This window comes from Coenobita brevimanus, chromosome 106 (genome assembly GCF_032717465.1).
Source record: "Coenobita brevimanus isolate Jiangsu-jjx chromosome 106, ASM3271746v2, whole genome shotgun sequence".
Lineage (NCBI taxonomy): Eukaryota > Metazoa > Arthropoda > Malacostraca > Decapoda > Coenobitidae > Coenobita > Coenobita brevimanus.
Window position 1 is genome coordinate 5,082,977 of NC_137059.1, and position 21,279 is coordinate 5,104,255.

At 41.2% G+C, this 21,279-nt stretch overlaps 1 protein-coding gene across 1 annotated transcript; it reads left to right on the forward strand.

Moving 5' to 3' along the window:
- Positions 1-1,049: 1,049 nt before the first annotated feature.
- Positions 1,050-20,761, forward strand: LOC145416504 (structure-specific endonuclease subunit EME1-like). Its single transcript, XM_080285460.1, has 12 exons — positions 1,050-1,099; positions 2,402-2,511; positions 4,984-5,078; positions 5,572-5,802; positions 6,671-6,832; positions 10,099-10,286; positions 11,444-11,490; positions 12,611-12,634; positions 13,421-13,433; positions 16,075-16,206; positions 19,146-19,335; positions 20,452-20,761. The coding sequence occupies exons 1-12, from the start codon at positions 1,050-1,052 to the stop codon at positions 20,626-20,628; spliced, it is 1,419 nt and encodes a 472-aa protein (XP_080141586.1). The 3' UTR covers positions 20,629-20,761.
- Positions 20,762-21,279: the final 518 nt, after the last annotated feature.

Consider the following 21,279-nt stretch of genomic DNA (forward strand, 5'->3'; position numbering starts at 1 on the left):
AACGATACTGTACTATACTTTGCCAAGCAGAACATGGTGTGCTCATGATACCTGAGTTACAGGGAGGGGAGAATTTTGTATCTTTTAAAATAAGAGGTAAAGCATTTTAAAATACAAAAGACCTTTGCATAAAGTAAATGAGGAAGGCTTCCTGAGTAAGATAAGAGCAAAATCTAATAAGTAAATAAATAAATGAAAATTGATAAGTAGATAAAGCTAAATAAAATAAGATACCCGGTAAGTAAATTTGCAGTAATGCAGGAGACTTTATCCTGTGTGGCTGTACTCAGCTACTGAGTCTTTCCTTATGTCATAAGCTCTAAGAACTTTTGTGTGGGTTTATTTCAGTCATTTTTTACATTTCATACATCATGTTACTGTTTTCCTACCATTTCTGAACAGTGTAGCTATTTTATACATTCTTAGTTCAGATATTTCTCTGAAATATTCATTGAGCAATTGTTATACTGTACTGTGCAGTGCAATAATTTTTCTCCCTGTGAGTACACAGGTAAAGGAGAATACTTTTATGAATTCGAAGTCATAGAACAGACGTACTACTGTATAAGTACCTTTTAGTAAATGGTAAAAACCAATTCATAATCTAGTACACCTAAGGGTAGATGACTTTCTTGATGTCATTACATGATTGGCAAACCTCTAGTCACCTCATGAGGGTTGAACTTTGGCAGAGCAGTCACACTGACTACGCATTCTAACTCAAGACATTTTTGCACAAAAAATTAATGAAAATTATTCAAGTATTTGAATGCTGTATTGCTTAATTTCATGAATTTTTTATTAAAGTGCAGTAATACCCAAGTAACTGTTCAAGGCATTCATTTAGCCAAATAGCATTTATTACCGGCATATAGAATTGCAGTACTGGTATATATTGCACAAGGCAGGTTCTGGTATAGTTCGTGTAGGAGTGGATGTGATTTGTATATAGTGGGTTGTTGAGTATAGTGGCTTATTTCTGTAATGTCAACAAATGTGTGATGTACTGTATTTGTGTGCTTGGTTTCAGGTGGTGCTTTTTGAGAAGCATGAGAACTGCTGTTCACACCATCTCATCAGATGAGGAATCAAATGACAGGTTGGTTGTGACCTCTCATCTGGTTTTATATTAGTATAAATATTTACAGAGTGCAATGATATTGTGTTTGTTCTTATGTCATGTGCCATAAAATAGGGCATGTAATGTAATCATATTGACATTCAGTTCAGTTTAAAGGAACTATCATTACAGTCCTGCATGCATTTGATGAGGAGTATCACTGTTATGAATATGGATAACTGTGTTCTAAATAGAGTGATATCATTGGTCTTGTGTACCGCTTTACAATTGATTCTCATAATCCTTTCATGTTACTGTATTTTGGTTTGGACAAAGGTGACTTCAGTCCTTGCATCCCATAGACTTAAGCACTTAACAACTTTAGTCTGCTTATGTACTTTACATCTTTTTCTTGCTATCCCTTGAGGATTTTATTCACTTAGGAAAAACTTTTTGAACTGGAGCCAGGTTTGTATCAGATATAATCCTAATCAGCTCCCTCAGTAGAGCTAAATTCAGAATCAATGGTTCCGATTCTCAGTACTAGTGGAATTGCTGAACTCAGTTCCCCAGGATACTAGTGGAATTGCTGAACTCAGTTCCCCAGGATAAACATATGCTTGCACTGGTATGGGGCAAAGTTAATGGTTAAATGCCCCTTTAGTATTAGCTTAATTGTATCATATATAGGAGACTGAGTACACAAGAAAGCAATGAATGTTGTTTAGTCCTTATTTCTTAAGGTAAAACAAAGATTTCCTAATTGCTAAAGAGAGAGAATCTTAAAAAATATCAATATGTTTGAAAGAAACTTACAGTTCTCATATGCCTGTGGAAATACAACTAGAGAGGTGGCCTGCTGTCCTAATGACCCAGGTTTGAATCCCAGCTGGGGCAGGGAACAGTTGAAGGATTTAAATTTCATTAAAGCAAACTTTACTGATCCACCAGAAGATCCACCGACATGTAAAAATACCACTGCTAATATCAATACACTAGTCCTGTAAGAGACAGTCCTAGCACGTATTCAAAGTGGACAGTGGGCGTTAGTGCTGAGGTGGTGACATGTAGAGGTGTACAGTATGTAGGAGGACTATTGGGCCTTGGGGATGGGTTGTGAATCCTGTGCCCAGCGAGAGGTGGGGGATAGAGACTGCTATTTTTACAGATGTACTACACAATACTCAGTTATTATAAACCACAGAAGTAGTGACTTACTTGTCAACAGATCTGCTTGACCAGACAGGCTGGGGCTAAACAAGAACAACAACAACAACTACTGCTAAGTTAAATTTTTAACAGTAGAGGAGTGGTATACCTAATTTTGATCATCACTTTCAGCCTGCCAGATATTGGTGTGAGCAGAAAGCCTATTACAGCACAAGAGGAACCAGAAACTTTCACCCTCAGTAGTGATGGAGAGGAAGACAAAAACTGCCATGAAACCTTAAGTACGAACAAAAGTAAACATACAACAAAGATCTTGTTCAGTGTGTTGCAGAACAGAAGCTGATTACAATATGTATTCTTATATTTAGCCCTATAGTTAACAAGGTTGCATAACTTTTTAAAGGATAGTGGATCATATTGTTGGAAGGACACAAGTCAAGAGTGAGAGCAGTGGAAATGAGTTATTTAAGAGGAGCCTGTGGAGTCACGTGGAGAGACGGGCTGACGAATGAGGATATAAAGGAGCATTGTGGTGTGGATGTGGATGTGATAGGAAGTGTTATGAGGAACACACTGAGGTGGTTTGGCCATGTGGAGAGGATGGAGGGTGAAAGTCTGACAAAGAGAGTGTATGTGAGTGAGGTGGAGGGGGGAAGAGGGAGGGGGAGGCCGAGGATGAGATGGAGGGATGGGGTGGAGAGGTATATGAGAGAGGGGGGTGTGAGTTGGGAGCAGGGCAGTGAAATGGCGGGGGACAGGGCGACTTGGAGGCGATTTGTTTGTGGCCACCCCAAACGGGATTGAGGCGTCTGACAATAGATAGATAGATAGATAGGATCATATTGCTTATAAACTTCCATATTACAATGATCAGGAAAGCTACATTTGTTAGGTGCAGCCATATTAAGCAGGTTCACTATTTGGGGTCAGATGACAAATATTTCTCTTGTCTGTACTGTACTGCATAAGGCTAGTAGGCAAGAATGTGCAAGTAATTGGTTCAGCCCTCTCTCAAAATCACTTGAATGAATTCCACTATCCTGTGGCCTTGTCCCCAGCAGCAGCAAAACGGCTGATACTGGTGGTGGTCAGACATGCTCCACAGCATTGATGGTTGTTGTTATTGTTGCTGTAGTCCCACACTCAGTTAGATGTAAATCAGGTGGACTGCTGAAGCCTAGTCATATCAGTTGGTTGCTCCCAGAGATCTTTTTTTAGCTTATAGTGAAGGACTGTACATGTATGAAGTGAGATACATGAGTGTATTTGTTACAGTACAGTAGATTGTTTGTGAGCTGTATTTTATGTTTTCAGTACGGTACCTTAACAGTGGTTGATGGGGGTGTCCATCATCCATCCTCCCCCCCTCCCCCTTTGTGTGTGTGTGTGTGTGTGTGTGTGTGTGTGTGTGTGTGTGTCTGTGTGTGTGTAAAGGAGTAGGACCCAAAGGCTAGAGCCTGCAAGAGTCCTCTCCCTGAGGGGGAAAAAAAATCAAGAGCTGATCATTTTGAGATGTGTGAACACATTGTATTTAAAAGAGTGGGTCATAGTCAGAAGGTAATACCATACAAATAGAGGAAGACAGTTCCAGAGATGACCTGTTGCATACTGTATGTAAAGGACAGGGAATATTGATTAACTCACGCATTAGTGTTGAACAGAAAAATGGTGACTGTTTTGCTGCCAGACAGGTGTCATGCATGCACTGCATTTGAGGAGGAATGCGAGCAGACAGTTCAGAGCAGCAGTAGCAGTAGAAAAATGATAAATGTGCAACAGTGGTGAATAGACAGAGGTTGAAGGAGTCAGTAAGAGGATGAGAGTTAATGAGATTAAAAAGTGTTTGACTCCACCCTATTAAGAAGAGCTGTATGTGGGGAGTCCCCCCACATAAGAGTTGTATTCTACATGGACTAATAAAACCTCGGTATAAAATCATCAGCTGTATGGGGGTAAAGAAGGCACGGCATTGGCTTAGCACACTTAATCTCTTGGAGGCAGATTTTGCAAGAGAACTTATGGCTCTGATATTAGTATATCTTAACATGAATTTTGAAAAATTTACAGAACATCAACTAGATGTGGCATGTAATGGTTCTTATCCAAGGGGGTTTGAGCTTGATTTGTCACACAGTGCCACATGGGGTAGTTTACTTGTCACCTTTGTCTTAAATGTTTGGATGAAAAAGCCTAGCCCTAGGCATTTGTTCTTCTGGTGTTACAGTACAGGATTGGATGATGGTTGGGTGGATTGAAAATCATAGCTTCATATGCTGCACTGTAGTGGTAGGTTTACCAAGAACAGAGAAAGAAAAACAGTAGGTGGAGAGTATGCAGGCTATTATTAGTATTAAATTGTACACAGAAATTATTCAGCAAAGGAAGTTGGTAAGGATGTGAGATCCTGTCTGCTGGTGGAACAAGAGTTTCAGCTGTGTTGATCATCAGCTTTAAATCCACTCCATGGTTACTGCTGTTGCTGAAAGTAGAGAGGCTTTTGATTAAATGGATATCTACTGAATTTGTAATTTTTCTTTAGGGATGTAATTACCATTGTTTCCATATACTGTACCTCAGAATGCAGGTTGAAGTATTGAATGACTGTTTACTGAAAAACATCAATTGATCTTTTGAGGGAAAAGTTGTGACTGATTGAATAGCAACTTGTTTATGTAAGTTTTTCCAAGATGATATTAGCTGTAGTAAAAGTAAACTGTATACCTTATTTACATCGCATCCATTCTGATTTTCAGACTCAGTGGTAAGAGAAAATGAAATTGAAGATTTACAAGATGTCTGTGAACCTGGCAGTCTCTCTTATCACATTGAGGATTCTAGCCATATATTGGTAATGATTACTTTTATGTGTAAATTCAGATCACTGTCTTTCTTATATGGGATTTAGTTTTGAATACATGTGTGTATGTATTGTTGCTTTTCCTTCATTTCTGTGACAGGGCTGTATAGCCAGTTTGATGCTTACAAATAATTTCCATTACAGTGAGATCAGTTTATCATCGTTTTATTCAGACACAGCACTATATATTTAATATGATTTCACTCATTTCTGGCCATGTATGGATATTATAGTACAGGCTCTTTTTATTTTCATTTTGGGTGTGTTCCAAAATACCCCAGATTTTTCAAAACAGTTGGTACTGTTAGTTGGATGAAATGAGTAAATCAGCTTTAGAGATAGCAATGGGACTTTAAACTGGTAGTTTTCCCACAGTGTACTGTGGACTATAAATGCTAGAGCCATAAAAAAAAGGACAGCATATAATGAGGACTTATTTTTTGTCTCTTTAATTAACTTGTACTGACAGTATTATGGAATTTAGGAGGAAGATCACACTGGCCCTCATACTAAGAAGAGAAAAAGTGAGGAGGTCAGGAATGAGAAGGAAGCAAAGAAGAGGAAGCGTGAGGAAGAGAGGAAGGAGAAGGAAGCAAAGAGGAAACAGCGGGAGGAGGAGCGACAAAGACGAGCTGCTGAGAAAGCCGAAGCCAAAGCTGCCAAGGAAGCAGAGAGGACTAGCAAGCGAGCCTTGAAGCCAGGAGAGTGTATGAAGGTAGGCACTGGTTATAATATACAAGGTGGTTCATATACAGTATACCACCCCACTAGGAACTGACCTGGTGGTTTCTTGTGTATTGTAGGGATGGTTCAGGCAGCTGGAGTGGGTGTGGGTGTGTTAGTTGTTGCTTAACCCCAGTCTGTCTGGCAAAGTAGTCCCATCGACCACAGGTAAGCAACTTCTGTGGGGCCATCCTACAGGTGCAATACGGTACAGTACAAAAATCGAGTAGAGATTGCCAGGGTTGGACCTGGTATCTAAATTGTAATAAGGAGGACATTTTCTAGTCCTAGGGGTTAATTCTGTTTGATTACAGTATCATGCTCTTGTAACCTTAGGTTGTATTGTTAACTGCAGGTTTTGAGACCAGCTGCTGTATTGAACAGTGATTGATTACACGAGAGTTGATTATTATTAGAATTACTTCCTTCACGCTTACTTTTGACCCAGCAATTTCATTGCACCATCTCATATGAGAGTTTTTACTTTAATTGCTGTTTGTTGGAACCCCAGGCTCATCTGGGCATGAAGCCAGCAATGCAGTTTTGTCATGTGCATGCCATCCATAACAAGTAAGGAATTGCCACAGCTTAAAGGAATCTGCTGGGGTATGTAGAACTTGCTGTTCTGCTGCCTTCCCTGTCATCAGCCAGTGACCCTTGGGTAGGGTCAGACACCTGACCCCTTAGTTGATAGCATGTGCTCTTACCCACTTGACCAAAGTGGCTACAGGGAATTGCAGAAATCAAGCCACGTCAACAGGCTGCAACCAGAAAGGTATTTTGAGGTTTTGTTATAGGCATATGTGTGTGTGTGTGTTTTGAGTGCAAGCTGTCTCATTAAAGTTTGGCACGTTTTACAGTACGTAGTGGTGGAGGTGGATCGGAGGCTGGTTGAGACTGTAGCAGGGAGCCAGGTTGTGGGTCAGCTAGGGCAAGATGGTGGCGGTGTGAGGTACAGGGTGGTGGATGCACCTGTACCTGCTGCTGTGACCTTCATCAGGGTTAACCCACTTACATTACAGGTTAGTACAATATTATGATGTTTCATATGCTGTGGCAGGTAATGTGAATTGCATTTAAAAAATACAATGGAATCTCCTAAATCACAGTCTTATTAGACTGGACACAGGCCACGATATGAGAATTTCATGAGTTAGAAATGTAACTAATTTTATGGGGAAAATTACTTATGAGTCTGTCATCTTTGAAAAGTTGTCCCCCTTACCTCCAAACCTTCATCAAACTGGTCAAAACCTACATCAGACTTGTCACCAGTGAACACTGACAACCTGGAAAAGAAATTGTAAAGTACATTTAATGGAAATGAACAATATTGAAAGATTCTTACATGACTCTGACTGATGACATTGCTGAATGGACGGGAGGAGGAGGAGTTCAGGACTATCTGGCTGTATGTATTTTCAGCTGTGATCCTATAAGGCCGAAGACGTTTAGGCCATACCTAACTTAACCTAACATATTTTGGTCGTAAGGCAATTCAGCCGTTTGCCACTTTAGGCTGCTTTGGCCGAAATGGCAAGAACGTGGGGGGAGGGGTTACGAGGCTTGAGGCGGACTAGAGCCTCTCAGCATCAAGTGAGTGTGCAGCTCCCTCACACTGCCTCCTCTTTGCTGCTTCCTCCTCATCAGCCTCCTTCAGGAACCCCTCAAAGTTCAGTGTGGAGGCAATGGGAGCGGTGTCGTCATCACCAGCTGCCTCTGTGTCGTCATAAGAGTCGTTAATTCGTTGAGCTTGCCAAACTGGCTTGGCCTTTCCATATTTTCAGTTGAAATGAGTATTGCACTGGTTACCTATTATTCCTGGATTACCACCTCTACTGGGCATTTTTATAAACTTAGCTCTGAAAGCTACAAATGAGGATTTAGAATGCTTGATACTCTGACGCATCCAGTCGGAGCGGTGGTTGATAAACAGCGCGGACAGTTGGAGAGATTGTTCATAAACCCTGCCGATGGCAACCTGCCAGCTTCCTTGAATACCCCAATTTTGTTTTTTTCCACTTCTTGCAGTCACATTTCAACAGTTCATTATCTGTATTACATATGTACCAAAATTACATAACTTGAGATTGTGGGTTTTTTTTTATTAAAGGTGGCCACCCAGCGTAGTAAATGGTTTCCTGTACACAAGGAAACCATTTACTATGCTGGGTGGTAACCATATAACCAAATTTTGGCACCTGGTGGTTTAGTGGGTAATTATGGCACTCCAATCAGATTGAGCTGGTGAAAGTTTGTATCCAAGGGGTGGTTGGGCTTTATTGCTCACATAATGCCACTCAGGGATGAGTGAGGCTGGTCACTCTCATCTTAAACGTCAGGACCAACTTGCCTAGCCCCGGGCTCCTACGCTTCTTTTAGGGCAACGTAGGATTGGATGATGGATGGATGGATGGAATTGTTTTCATATTTTCTGTTGAAATGAGTCTTTCACAGGTTACTCATTATTATTCTTGGATTACCACAGCTACTGGGCATTTTTATAGACATTCCTGTGAAATCTATAAATGAGGATTTAGAATGTGTGATACACTGACACATCCAGTCGGAGTGGTGGTTGGTAAACAGCGTGGCCAGTTGGAGAGATCGTTCATAAACACTGCCGATGACGACCTGCCAACTTCCTTGAATGCCCCAATTTTGTTTTTTTCCACTCACTTCCTGTGATCACAATTCAACAATTAATTATTTGTTTTACATATGTACCAAAACTACTTAACATGAGATACATGAGTTTGTTATAAGGAAGAGTTCTATCCCCCTAGTGAGGGTTGAGTTGCATAGGGGTGTAGAAGACCCTCCAGGAGAGGTTACCTCCAGGTGAGGGAGGAGAAGTAAGGAAGGGAATGCTTGTGTGTGCACACACCCAGGCATTGTGTAGATGTGTATGCACATATGTCTTCAATTATTCAGATTCAGTACCTGAGACAGACTTATGTTGCCAGATTACTTGATATAGAAACTTTGGAGAAAAGGTTAAAGGGGGTGTGACTGATAATGTGCTTATAGAGAAAAATGGCTGGGAACGTAATTAATACAAGCCATTAGAGAACAGAGTGGAGGTTTGTGTGACCATTTGGTGGTAGCATGCAAGGTGAAACTGAGAGGAAGATGGAGGATACAGGGAGAGAGGATGGCTTAGAGTGATAGGGGTGGGACATTCTGTCAGTGAAAGAAAGTGCAGTCTCATGTCCCCTCAGATCAGTTGCCATGTAAGAACTAAAAGCTGGCTTGAACATGTATTATGTACATCATTGTTTCTAGCTCTGCCAGTCAGAAAGTTTGCATATATTTATGAATGTACTAGATGTGCATGAGAGAGAGAGGGAGGAAACTTGGTCATCCACCATGCAAGAAATTCTAAAATCAGATATTTCAGCTATCACAGACAGTTGGATGAAACGGCATTCTGCGGGTATATTAAAGTACTGTACAGTATTGTTCTGTCCATGGCAGTAATTTTTTAGGTGAAGAAAACAGGGTAGTTTACTGTCAAGTCTTCTTATGTACTCTAGAATAGGTCTGTAAGAGGACTAACTATCAAAGATTTGTATTTTCCAGAGGTAATGGCTAGGTAAGTGTTTTATTATTAATCTCTTTAGTCTTAATGTACTCATCTAAATTGATGTAATTGTATATCTGTAGCATAAACTGGAACAAAAATCATCGCATTAGGGGTTACTGATTCCCCCCCCCCACCCTGAGAGGTCTCTTGTAAGCTGAATTTAATTGTCTGGCAGTAGGAAGAGTAAATAAGAAAGACGTAATCATATTGAAGTGGTTAACCCTTTGAGCTTAATGGTCATTCTTATAAGCAAAGTACTGTAGTTGTTTTCCATTATCCAGAATCAAAAGATAATGACATCCCAACAGGCCGGAAATGTTTTACCAAAGCTGAATAAAGTGATCTGGTGTTAGCCAGATGAAATGTAAACAATTTTTCCATCCATCCATCATCCACACCTATGTCACCCCACGAGGAGCTAGGAGCCCAGGGCTAGGCATTTTTATATTCTGTAAAAAAGACTGCTCTTTATACCCTTTCACTGCAGCTGGTGAGCTTGGTAATTTCAGCCAGGCTAACACTCAAAGATATTCATCAGGCGAAAGAAAACATGATAGTCAGAGGTTTAAAAAAACAATCTCTATCAGCTATTTCTTTTCTGTTGATACTCTTAAGAAGTAATTTTTAGACTGACATCAGACTGTTTTGTTTAGTCTAGAGAAATCATAGAAGTCAGAGTTAAATAAATATTGTTGTTTACAGGAGAGCTGGGCAGAAGAGGCAGTAGTGGTAATGGGAGCAGAAGAATTTGTGGAGGTGGTAGAGGACCAAATATATGGGAGAGCATTGATGGATGGTAGAGGGTTGTGTCACCTGTGTCGGACATGGCAGACAAAGTTGCATGCACCCAGGCTCACTCTGGTTGTTGCAGGCATTGATGAGTACCTAAAGTAAGTCTTCAGCAAATACAAATATCATTTGGATGACTTATACCAGCATTCTTAATTAGGGATAAGCAGGGTCCAAGAGAGTCCAAGGTAGGCTGAAACTGTTACATCTTCCCAATAAAAAAACTTTTCCAAATGTAGATATACCGGTAATTCTTTTGTATGAAAAATTTACATCACAGTGATATCAAGACACGTAGCTGAATTTTGACTATATAGATTGCTTTTCACTTCCATAAATTCTACCTCAACCCTTACAAGGTACAGTATATATATTTCATGCAGTAGTTAAGAGATACTTCAGTTTACCTGTATATAATTATGAAAAGGATACTGGCAACTAGCAATGATTAGTTTAGTGTAATTGATCAGTTCAGTATAGTGTGCTCTTTTTTTTTTTTCTAATATCATAGCTCTTCCCATGATTCTGTTGACATTGATATAATATATTGGGTTGACTTCTGACATATGAGCAAATGCTCAGCATTTGAAATACTCTAAGTACAGTATGGTACCCCATCAGGGCTGGTTTTCCCTTTACTCTGGTGACTGCAATTTAATTTATAATTCAGGACAAAATTTTACCTAATATTTCACCTATTCTACATTTCACCCTCCTTGGGTGGATATTAGAAAACTGAGAGAGGCTTGCTATTTGTCTGTGGTCGTAGGTGACGCTTTTAACTCCTACCACGCTGATTCTTTGTCTGGTAGTGTACCTCCCCTGAATCATTGTTGTATAACCATTGTAAGTTGTACCTCATACGAGGTTTGTGGCTTGGCCCACACAGACTTTCATTGGACCTCATATGAAGACTGCAGCTCAGCAAGGATTGATGCATCACAGGAAAGTGATGGACCTACCTTAAGTGTGAAGTAGATGTGCAAGTAGGTTAAATTTTGTCTCAGAATGTACCGGACACAGACATATCTTATTCTGTCAGTCGGGTGTGTGAAATGAGCTGCAGAAGGACAGAAATCTAGGCTAAGTTATGTAAAAGGGTTGATAGAATTTGTCATAGTGGTTGTAATGGGGGTTAAGCCATACTTTGCCCATGATTAAGTAAATTTGAGCCAATTTGGCAAGAATTTTTACGTAAACACTGCCTAGTACATGCTGAAAAGTAATGTGTAAGTAATATTGACTCCTACAACTGCAGAGGCCAGAAATCAAAGAAGCAGCATCAGGTGCGGTCTGCATTGTTAGGTGATACAAACACAGTGGGGAGGAAGAAAAAGAACGACACTAATAGTTCTTCTGTTGTTACCAGGTAAGTACATAAACTGGCATGTAGTAGACATACTAGTTCATAGACAGATCAAGTACAATGACAATAAAGTTACATTGGAACTTAATATACAATTACAGGTATGTTGGCAATACATATATACTTGTACATACGTACATCATCTAATCCTGTGGTGCCCCACAAGGAGCATAGGAGCTCGGGGCTAGGCAGGCTGGCCCTGACAATTAAGATGAGTGTGACCAGCCTCACTCATCCCTGAGTGGCATTATGTGCCCAGCCACCCCTTGGATATAAACCGACACAGGCTCAATCCAGTTCGAGCACCTAAATTACCCATTAAACCACCAGGTGCCATAGTTTGGTTATGTGGTTATCACCCAGCGTATTAAATGGTTTCCTGGTGTACAGGAAACCATTTGGCTTATCACTTAGTGTAGAGTCACCTATAGGCAGAAGGAAGAGGGAAGAAAGAATGGAAAGGACATAAGAGGAAGGAAGGAAGAGGGGAAATGGCAGCCACCTGAGATCAGCACTACATTGAGTGAGTGGATGGTGAGTGCCCCCACCCACCACCAGTGTTGACAGTAGAGGTTGATAAAGCTAAAGAACTTGGTGAATCATGAAAAAGTATGCACAGAGCCGCATGTGAAGAGGATCTGCTATCTCTTTTCTTTACCTGATAGTTGACAGAAAGGAAAGTGCATAAGATATATACTGTCAGTTATGCTTGTGTGGTGATGCTTGGAGTTTGAAGTCTTGAGTGATATTTGAATAATTATGTGGCCCATTTCAGTGGTCATGCTATTGATAAATATCCCACCTCTGTGCTGTCATTTTCCTTGTTTTGGGATCCTGAATTACCCCATCTTTAAGTGGAAATAATAGTCAGGATGTTTAAGATGTTTCTGACCCCTTCAGTTATCTCCTGAACTGAATAAAATAACCTGGTGGTAGCTACAGTGAAAGAGAAAAGTCATCCTTTGACTGAAGATAAACCCACCAGACCAATAGAGATTCATTCATTTTTACCAATAGAGATACCATCATTATATGTTTGAGCAGCCCAAGGTTATGAAGGCGTGCATGGGGGATGTGCATATGGTCTAAGGAATGCAGAAGGGGAAAGGATACTCGAGTTTGGGGAGGCAACGGACATGATTGTGTGCAACACATATTTTAGGAAGAGAGACAGTAGGTTAATTACGTATGAGTCTGGGGGAAATAGCAGTCAGATAGATTATTTTCTGGTTAGGAAGGCCGATAGGAGGTTAGTGAGGGATGTTAAAGTTATAGGAAGTGAGGAGTGTGTGCAGCAGCACAAACTATTGATTTGTGATATGGTGCTTAAAGAACAAATGATGAAAAAGAGGACTTATGTACCTAGGAGGAAAATATGGAAGCTGAAAAACCAAGTAGTAAGGGATGCCTTCTATAGCGAGTTGAGGAGAGTGGTGGCTGAACAGGGAGCTGTAGACAGAGGCGTTAATGAACAGTACAGAGCCCTCAAGAACAATTTCTTGAGAGTTACTGATGTAACATGCGGCTGGACAAGAGGACCACCAAGACATAAAGTAACTTGGTGGTGGGATGAGGGTGTAGAAGCTGCAATTAAGGAGAAAAGAAGGCTTTTCCGGGAATGGAAGAAGGGTGGTAGCAAAGAGGAATATTTGGCTGCCAAGCGTAGGGCTAGGAGAGAGGTATACAGGGCAAAGTCTGAGTCACAGAGACAATTACTTGATAACCTAAATCATGGGGAAAGGAAAAATATATTTAGGGTGGCAGGTCAGGTGAAGAGGGATAATCGGGATATCATAGGTGAGCAGTGTGTGAAGAATGATGAAGGAAGGGTAGTGGTGAACAGTGAGGATATTAAAGATGCATGGAGAGAGCATTATAACCGGTTGTTGAATGAGGAGTTTGACTGGGACAGGGAAGGTTTGGAGCCAGCAGATCCAGTGTCTGGCCCTTGGCCTTTGATTGATACTGCTACTGTGAGTGAGGCAATAGGCAGGATGAGGGTGGGGAAGGCAGCAGGTGTGTCTGGGTTGACTGCCGAAATGTTGAAGGCCTCAGGCGATATAGGGGTGAGTTTAGTCACTGACCTGATAAATAGGATTATTTATGAGTGTGTTGTCCCAGATGATTGGCTGAAGAGTGTAATTGTAAATGTGTATAACGGGAAGGGTGATGCCCTGGAAAGAGGGAATTATAGAGGTATAAAGCTTTTAGATCAGATAATGAAGGTAATGGAGAGAGTTTTAGAAGGTATGATTAGAGAAAGAGTGAATATTGATGAGATGCAGTTTGGGTTTATGCCAGGTAGGGGGACCACTGATGCCATATTCATTGTTCGACAGCTTCAGGAAAAATATATTGGTAGGAGAAGGGATCTTTATTTTGTTTTTGTTGATTTGGAAAAGGCCTTTGACAGAGTCCCGAGAGAGGTGGTGAAGTGGGCAATGAGAAAGCTTGGCTTGGAGGAGTGGCTGGTTAGGATGGTTATGGCCATGTATGTGGGTGCTCACACCCAGGTGAGAGTGAATGGAGATTTGAGTGATGAGTTTTCCGTGAATGTTGGTGTGCATCAGTGGTCAGTCTTGAGTCCCATGTTGTTTATCATGGTACTTGAAGCCCTTTCACGTGACTTTAGAAACGGACTCCCGTGGGAGTTGTTGTATGCTGATGATTTGGTGTTGATTGCAGAGAATGAAAGGGAGGCGGAGGAAAGGTTTAGGAAGTGGAGAGATGGTATGGGGCAAAAGGGTTTAAGGGTAAATGCAGATAAAACAAAAGTGATGATATCTAGGGTTGGTGGCGGTACTGTCAAAGACGAGGGAGAGTGGCCATGTGCAGTTTGCCACAAGGGCGTGGGAAGTAATTCCATCTTGTGCGGTGTGTGTGATAAATGGGTGCATAAGAGATGTAGTGGTATCAGAGGTAGACTGCGAGATAATGCTGATTTTATGTGTACGGCGTGCCGGGGTGAGCAGGTGGAGATCGTCAGACGTGAAAGAATTGAACTTGCTGGTGAATCTCTTGAGTGTGTGGAAGAGTTTTGTTGTTTAGGAGACATGTTGTGTGCTGGAGGTGGGGCTGGAGCTAGCTCTGTGGCTAGGGTGAGAAGTGGTTGGAAGAAGTTCAGGGAGCTCTTGCCTCTCCTGACATTGAGGGGGCTCTCCCTACGTGCTAAGGGGTCTTTGTATGCAGCGTGTGTTAGGAGTGTAATGCTGTATGGCAGTGAGACCTGGGCAGTGAAGGAGGAAGACATTCGCCGGCTCAGACGTACAGAAATGACAATGATTAGGTGGATGTGCAGTGCGTCCCTGCGTCCAAGGCCTGGAGGGGCTGGGTTTACAATGGAAGAGTTGAGAGGTAGGATGGGACTGGAGTGTATTGGTGTTGTGATGAGGAGAGGTAGATTGAGGTGGTTTGGACATGTGGAGAGGATGGGGGATGATAGTTGGGTGAGGAAGGTGAGAAGTGTTAATATTGGGGGTGGGGTTATGAGGGGTAGACCGAGAAAGACATGGGACGAGGTCATTAAGTGTGACCTTAGGGTTAAGGGACTGAACAGGGAGGCTGCAATGGATTGTGCAGCATGGAGAGCCGCCATTAGGTGACCAAGGCCGACACATGCAAGCATGTTGGAGCCTTTAAAAACGAAAACGAACGAAAACAGCATAAATTATTCAGTATCCAAAAGAAGATGATTGTGTTTCTTTGCAGGGTTAGCTAACTTCAGAGATATGTATATAACAATAAAAGTACCTCATTGTCCCCTGCATTGTCCTGCATTCTTGTGTGCAGCATGTAACTGCCTCCATCCTTTGCACTGTTGCCAGCATTCATCACTACTGCTTTGTAGCTACCATAGTGAAATAGACAGTAGGCTTGGACATCAGTTTAAAGTATGTGGAAGGTGACTGTATACGTGTTAGCTATATGGCTCGTTCATAAATGAAAAATCTCTGAATAAAATTGTCATAACTCTAGTGTTGTACATGAAGTTATAATAGTATGAACATTGGTGTCAAGCACTGGTGTAAGATCACTGAAAATTTGTGACCTCCTGCATTCAGTATGGCAGTAGTGTGAAATAGTGTGAAAGCAGATTCAGTTAGCTAGGGGAGCACTGCAATAAGCAGTTTACTCTTTATATATTCATATAGCTGTGATGCCTCAGGTCAGACTTGGAGACACACACTTTGTTATCAGTAACTATATGACATGACAGTGTATAACATTGATTCATTGCTCTACCATCCACTTGTAATAAATAGTTTTCTGACACACAGGAAACCATCTGGTTTGTTACAAAGTGTAGTGTCTTCTTTAGGTAGCACAGTTCATTGGGCATGCTGTTTTATGCAGTTGTTACATTCTTTTGTGCTTTCTTACCTTGTTATATTCTACCTTGCCACACTTCTTAGGTGGGAGTTACTGTTAGGGTGATAATAATGATTCCCCTTCCCCCTTTCCTTCACTTCAGAGGGTAATTTAGTAGCCATTTACTTACCCTAATAATGCATTTCTTATGACAGAATAGACATTGAGACTGCCTTGGTAATGGCTCAGCTGGAGTGTGATGTCAACCACCGCCTGCTGTCCAGCCCAGAAAAGATTGCCACCTTCATTCTCCAGGTCACCAAGGCTGTCGCAGAAGCACCCTTTAAGTGAGCCACTCTTTATTCTGTTACTACACTAGAAAGTTTACATATTGTATTTAACAGTTTTATACAGTGGTGCTGGATATACAGTAGACACATCCCTCAACTCCCCTCCGTATCCCCTGAAAGAATGATGTTAGAAACTGGAGAATTTCAGTTTCAGCCTGCAGTCTACTGGATTCATATTTAAAATGAACATTGGGCTACTACTACTACTACTACTACTACTACTACTACTACTACTACAACTACTACTACTACTACAACTACTACTACTACTGCTACTACTATTACTACTTAAGTTTATACAGTCCAGCTTTGTTCTGGAAGCACCCTTTAAGTGAGCAGTTCTTCATTAGGGTACTGTATATATTGGATAGTTTATATAGTGTTGTTGACAGTTATGAAATATGACTAAGGTACTACTGTTTGACCTTGAGATAATTTCAAATGCAGTCATATAATGCCATACTTCCTCTCAAGGAACTCCCATACTGTACTGTGGTTGGTCTTGGTACAGCTGATGTTTTCTGTGGCCTAGAAGAACCAAATGCCATAACCTGTTGATGACTCTCTGACAGTTGCTTGAAATTTGTGGGGAAAAAAAAAATGTCAGTTTTAAAGAAAGATTTGTAACATTGTGAGATGCTTAACTTAAACTTTGGCATAGTTAACTTAGCTGAGTTTCTTTGTCTAATAGTAATGATTGTGTGGCTAGTTACCAAATTTGTTGCCACACTTCACTCTTGTGGTAGTACCTCCCAGATAAGTGATGCTTAAGAGTAAAGTACTTTTCTGCCAGTTTTTGTCTGTGTTCCTAGTAATTAGTTACTGCATAGTACTGTTTTGGTATACAGCAGGAAAGGAATGTACAATGTACTGTATAGTCTATGTTTGGGTATAATAATGAGTACCTCATCCTGTAATACAGTCTTTACATTTACACATTTACCAAGGACTAAGCAGTGTCATGTTAACTTAAGATAGGGGTCCAAGCTGAACACTTCATAAACAGCCAGAATTATGGAAGAGGTTAAAGAAACACAACACAAAGCCTTAAGAATAATAACGATGCACAAAAATCACAGGTGAAGACCTCTTGTATCAAGAAGCAAAAACTCTCCTAATTAATGACCATATGGACGTGGGAGGTTTACGAGGTCTGTTCAGAAAGTGTCCGAGTGTAGGCTCTAAAAAATAAATAGCTAACTCGTTGAGCTAGGACACAAATCTCCCTCAAAGTAACCCCTTCAGACTTGACACACACAGCCCAGCATTCTTTCGACTGCCTGAAACATTTTCAAAGTCAGTTTTCGGTATCTCATGCAGGTGCTTTGTTGCATTTGTCAAGATATCTTCTCTGGTTTCAAATCAGGGACCCTTCAGTGGAGTTTTGAGCTTAGGGAATAACCAAATGTCACACAGCACCATGTCTGGTGAGTAGGGATTCTGTCGGACCTGCGGGATGTTATGCTTGGCCAAAAATTCCTGAATCAGTTCAGATTAATGGGCAGGGGCATTGTCATGGTGCAGTTTGCAACTTGCTGCTTTCCTAAGGTATGGTCTCTTCTGCCAAACTGCATCATGAAGAAAACGGATGACATCGAGGTAGTAATGTTTGTTGTCAGTCTGACCCTCTGGTGCACATGCATGACGCACAACACCACGGTAGACAAAAAACTGTCAGCATGCGAGTGCATTTCACCTTGCTGCAGATCTATCGTGCTTTTTTTTTTTTGGCCAAGGTGACCCTGCATACTTCCACTGGGACAGCTTTCCTTTGGTTCTTGGGTCATACCCATACACTCAAGTCTCATCTCCAGTGATAATAGTCTTCAGAAAGTCTGGATCGTGATTTGCATGCTTCAACATGTCTTCAGCAACGTTCATCCAAGAGAAGAGATCATGATGAATATGATGAAGCACCTGCAGGAGATACCAAAAACCAAAACTAAAAAATGTTTCAGGCAGTGGAATGAATGCTGGGCTACATGTGTAAAGTCAGAAAGGGCATACTTTGAGGGGATTAATATTCTAGCTTAGCAGGTTGACTATTTATCTTTTTAAAGCCTAAAGTCGGACACTTTCTGAACAGACCGTATATATTCCAGTACGGGATCCAACCCACCCATGTAACTTTGTGATGCATCACCCCTTAAAAAACAATAATTACATATAGTAGACATAAACACAGCCACTTTAGCTGTCCAATGCCTCTTGCCAAACAGCATGCTTTTTGAGCTCCACCAGATATATATCTCACAAGAACTATCCTTCTCAGAGAGAGGCAGTGAACCTAGGCATACTATGATATGGCCACCACCCTTCTCAGCGTCAGTACCAACACAAAATATATACAGTCACGAACAACTCTTATATCCTCACTGTAATGCAGTTTTCCACGCCACAACACACTTGTCTCATATGCTGTACTGCACCTCACTATGACAGCACAGACTTCAGCATCCATCAACAAATGACCTCAGGGAGCACATCGGTGATGTGGTCAGTTTTTTGTGTTGACTTGGTTCATATCCAAATCAGCCTGGGATAGTAACAACAGCAACAACAACCTCACTCAAATGATATTTAAGACACTGTAGTGTGGTCTGACAGGTCTTGCTGAATGTAAAAAAATGTATGAGCCTCCTTGGTGTTCACTGTAAACTAGTGTGTGTATGCCAAAGTTGTTCATTGTAAAAGCTGAGGCTAACATTGCAAGCTCTTAATATATGTCAGTGATGTGTTCCATAATATCAGTTTTCTCCAGACAGATAGTACTGTATGCTTGGGAAACCTGGCAACTTGGCCGTGTAGCAACTTTCATAGACATTTTTTCTGTGAATAACTGTGGACTTAATGGGGGGGGGGGGGGAAATCAAAATAGGCAACACAGTGAAGAATCAGACAACAAATGATGAGAACTTTATTTTCCATGTTGGCAGACGTGAACGAAATGAGGCACTGTTTTCATGGTATGCAGAGGGTAGCAGCAGTGGGGGAGTGCGAGTGGACAAGGGTGGAGTTGGTCTGCTGAAGTTATGGCACCAGCAGCTACGCCAGTTCAGCCTTGTTGGAGTGGAGGTAGCTCAGGCTGTAGCAAGAGAGTACCCAGCACCCAGAACTCTTATGAAGGTCAGTAGTATGATTGTTTATCACATCCTCTCACATTTTCTTCACACACTTTCAGTTATATCTCTTAATCTAACTTAATGCTAAGCAAAGCAAGAGCTAAGGTAAAAGTGGGCAGATGCCATGTGACACCTCTTCACAGTGCTCATCTCCATAACTTTGGCTTGAGAGCCTGTGGTGGTGTTTTCACCCAACATCTTGGGGTTGGAGACCAGTGCATCATCTAGGTTACCACATGTACCTCCCCTAGATATTATTCTAGATAACTCACTTTACATGCCAACCTGTAAAGGGTGGATAGTTACCTGAGTCAAGTGTTGCCAGCTCCCCACACCAGGTTTTGAACCCTGATGCTAATGGATTCACTGTAGCTCTATGTTTGAAACAATAGGTGAAGGTACTCTCCATCCGCTTACTCAGTGTAGTCCTGCTCTCGGTTGACTGCCTTTTCCTCTCTTCCCTTCCTTCCTCTTCTGTCTCTCTTTCGTTCATTTTGTCCTCTTCCTTCTGTCTACGGGTGACTCCGTACTGACAAGTCAGATGGTGTCCTATACACCAGGAAACCATTTACCTGTACTACACTGGGTGGTAACTATATAACCAAATTATGGCACCTGGTGGTTTAGTGGGTTATTAAGGCACTCCAGTCAGATTGAGCCTGGGCAGGGGTGGTTGGGATTTATTGCTCATGCATTGCCACTCAGGGATGACTGAGGTCGGTCACTCTCATCTTAAATGTTAGGACCAATTTGCCCATCCCCGGGCTGTTACGCCCCTCATGGGGCAACACAGGATTAGATGGTGAATGAAAAAATAATAATTCTCTTTACACATTATTAACGATTTCAATGAAACCTTGAATGTTGAATGAATGGATGTATGACATTTCAGTATGCATTGTTGATTGCTAGCTTTTGTGTACAGGCATTTCTTTTTCTTATCTCTTGTTCCTACCCTTTCCACTTGTAATGATATTAAGTACTGTACATTAGCGAGTTAGGATGATGATGATGAGATGTAGCGACGATGTTGATGAGCTGTAGTGATAATGATATGTGATGCTGTTTGATGATGATGATGATGATGGTATATGGTAAAGTGTTGTGTGTGACCCTACAGGCATATGAGAGATGTGCAACTAGTCAGGAAGCGGCGCTGCTATTGGCTGATGTTCCCATACGTCGAGGAACTGGTGTCTTGGCCTCAACTCGCCGTATTGGGCCTGAACTTTCCAAGAAGATACATATCCTTTTCACATCCACTGATCCTGACCAAAGTATAAGCCAGAAAACATGAGATTAGCTTTGTCTGTACAATTATGTTGCTATCCAGCTTACCTGTGGTATGCTGTACTATATGAAAAGTTTTAACGAATATTGTACTTGCATAAAGTACAGTGACTTGATAGGGTTCTAATGCCATATAACGAAAAGGTGCGGAGTATGGTGGAAAAGCTCAGGTGCTGTGCTTGAACAGTGTGTAAATTAACCTATATACTTAAATATAAATAAAACAGTCTTTTAGTAGCTGGTGGTTGATGATCTTGTGTATAGCCATTATTTTATATGTAAATTAAGAGTGTTATTAAAATTTTATAGAAAATGTCAGCATTCCAGTCCAGTCCTGATTTAAAAAAAAAAAAAAAAAAAAACTATGTGCAGTTATACTATTTTTAATGTTAACTTTTTTTTTTTTTTTTTTTTTAGTGTATACTGTAGTTACTATGCTGGGTGGTAACCATATACAGTATGCCACCCCACACAGTCGTATAATTGATAGGTTGCCCGCCCATAAGAGGTTAATGTTAGGGGTAGGGTAGCGAGAGGTAGACTGAAAAAGATCTGGGACGAGGTCATTGAGTGTGACCTCAGGGATAAGGGACTGAATTGGGAAGCTGCTAGAGATCGAGCAGCATGGAGAGTTGCCATTAGGTGACCAAGACCAGTG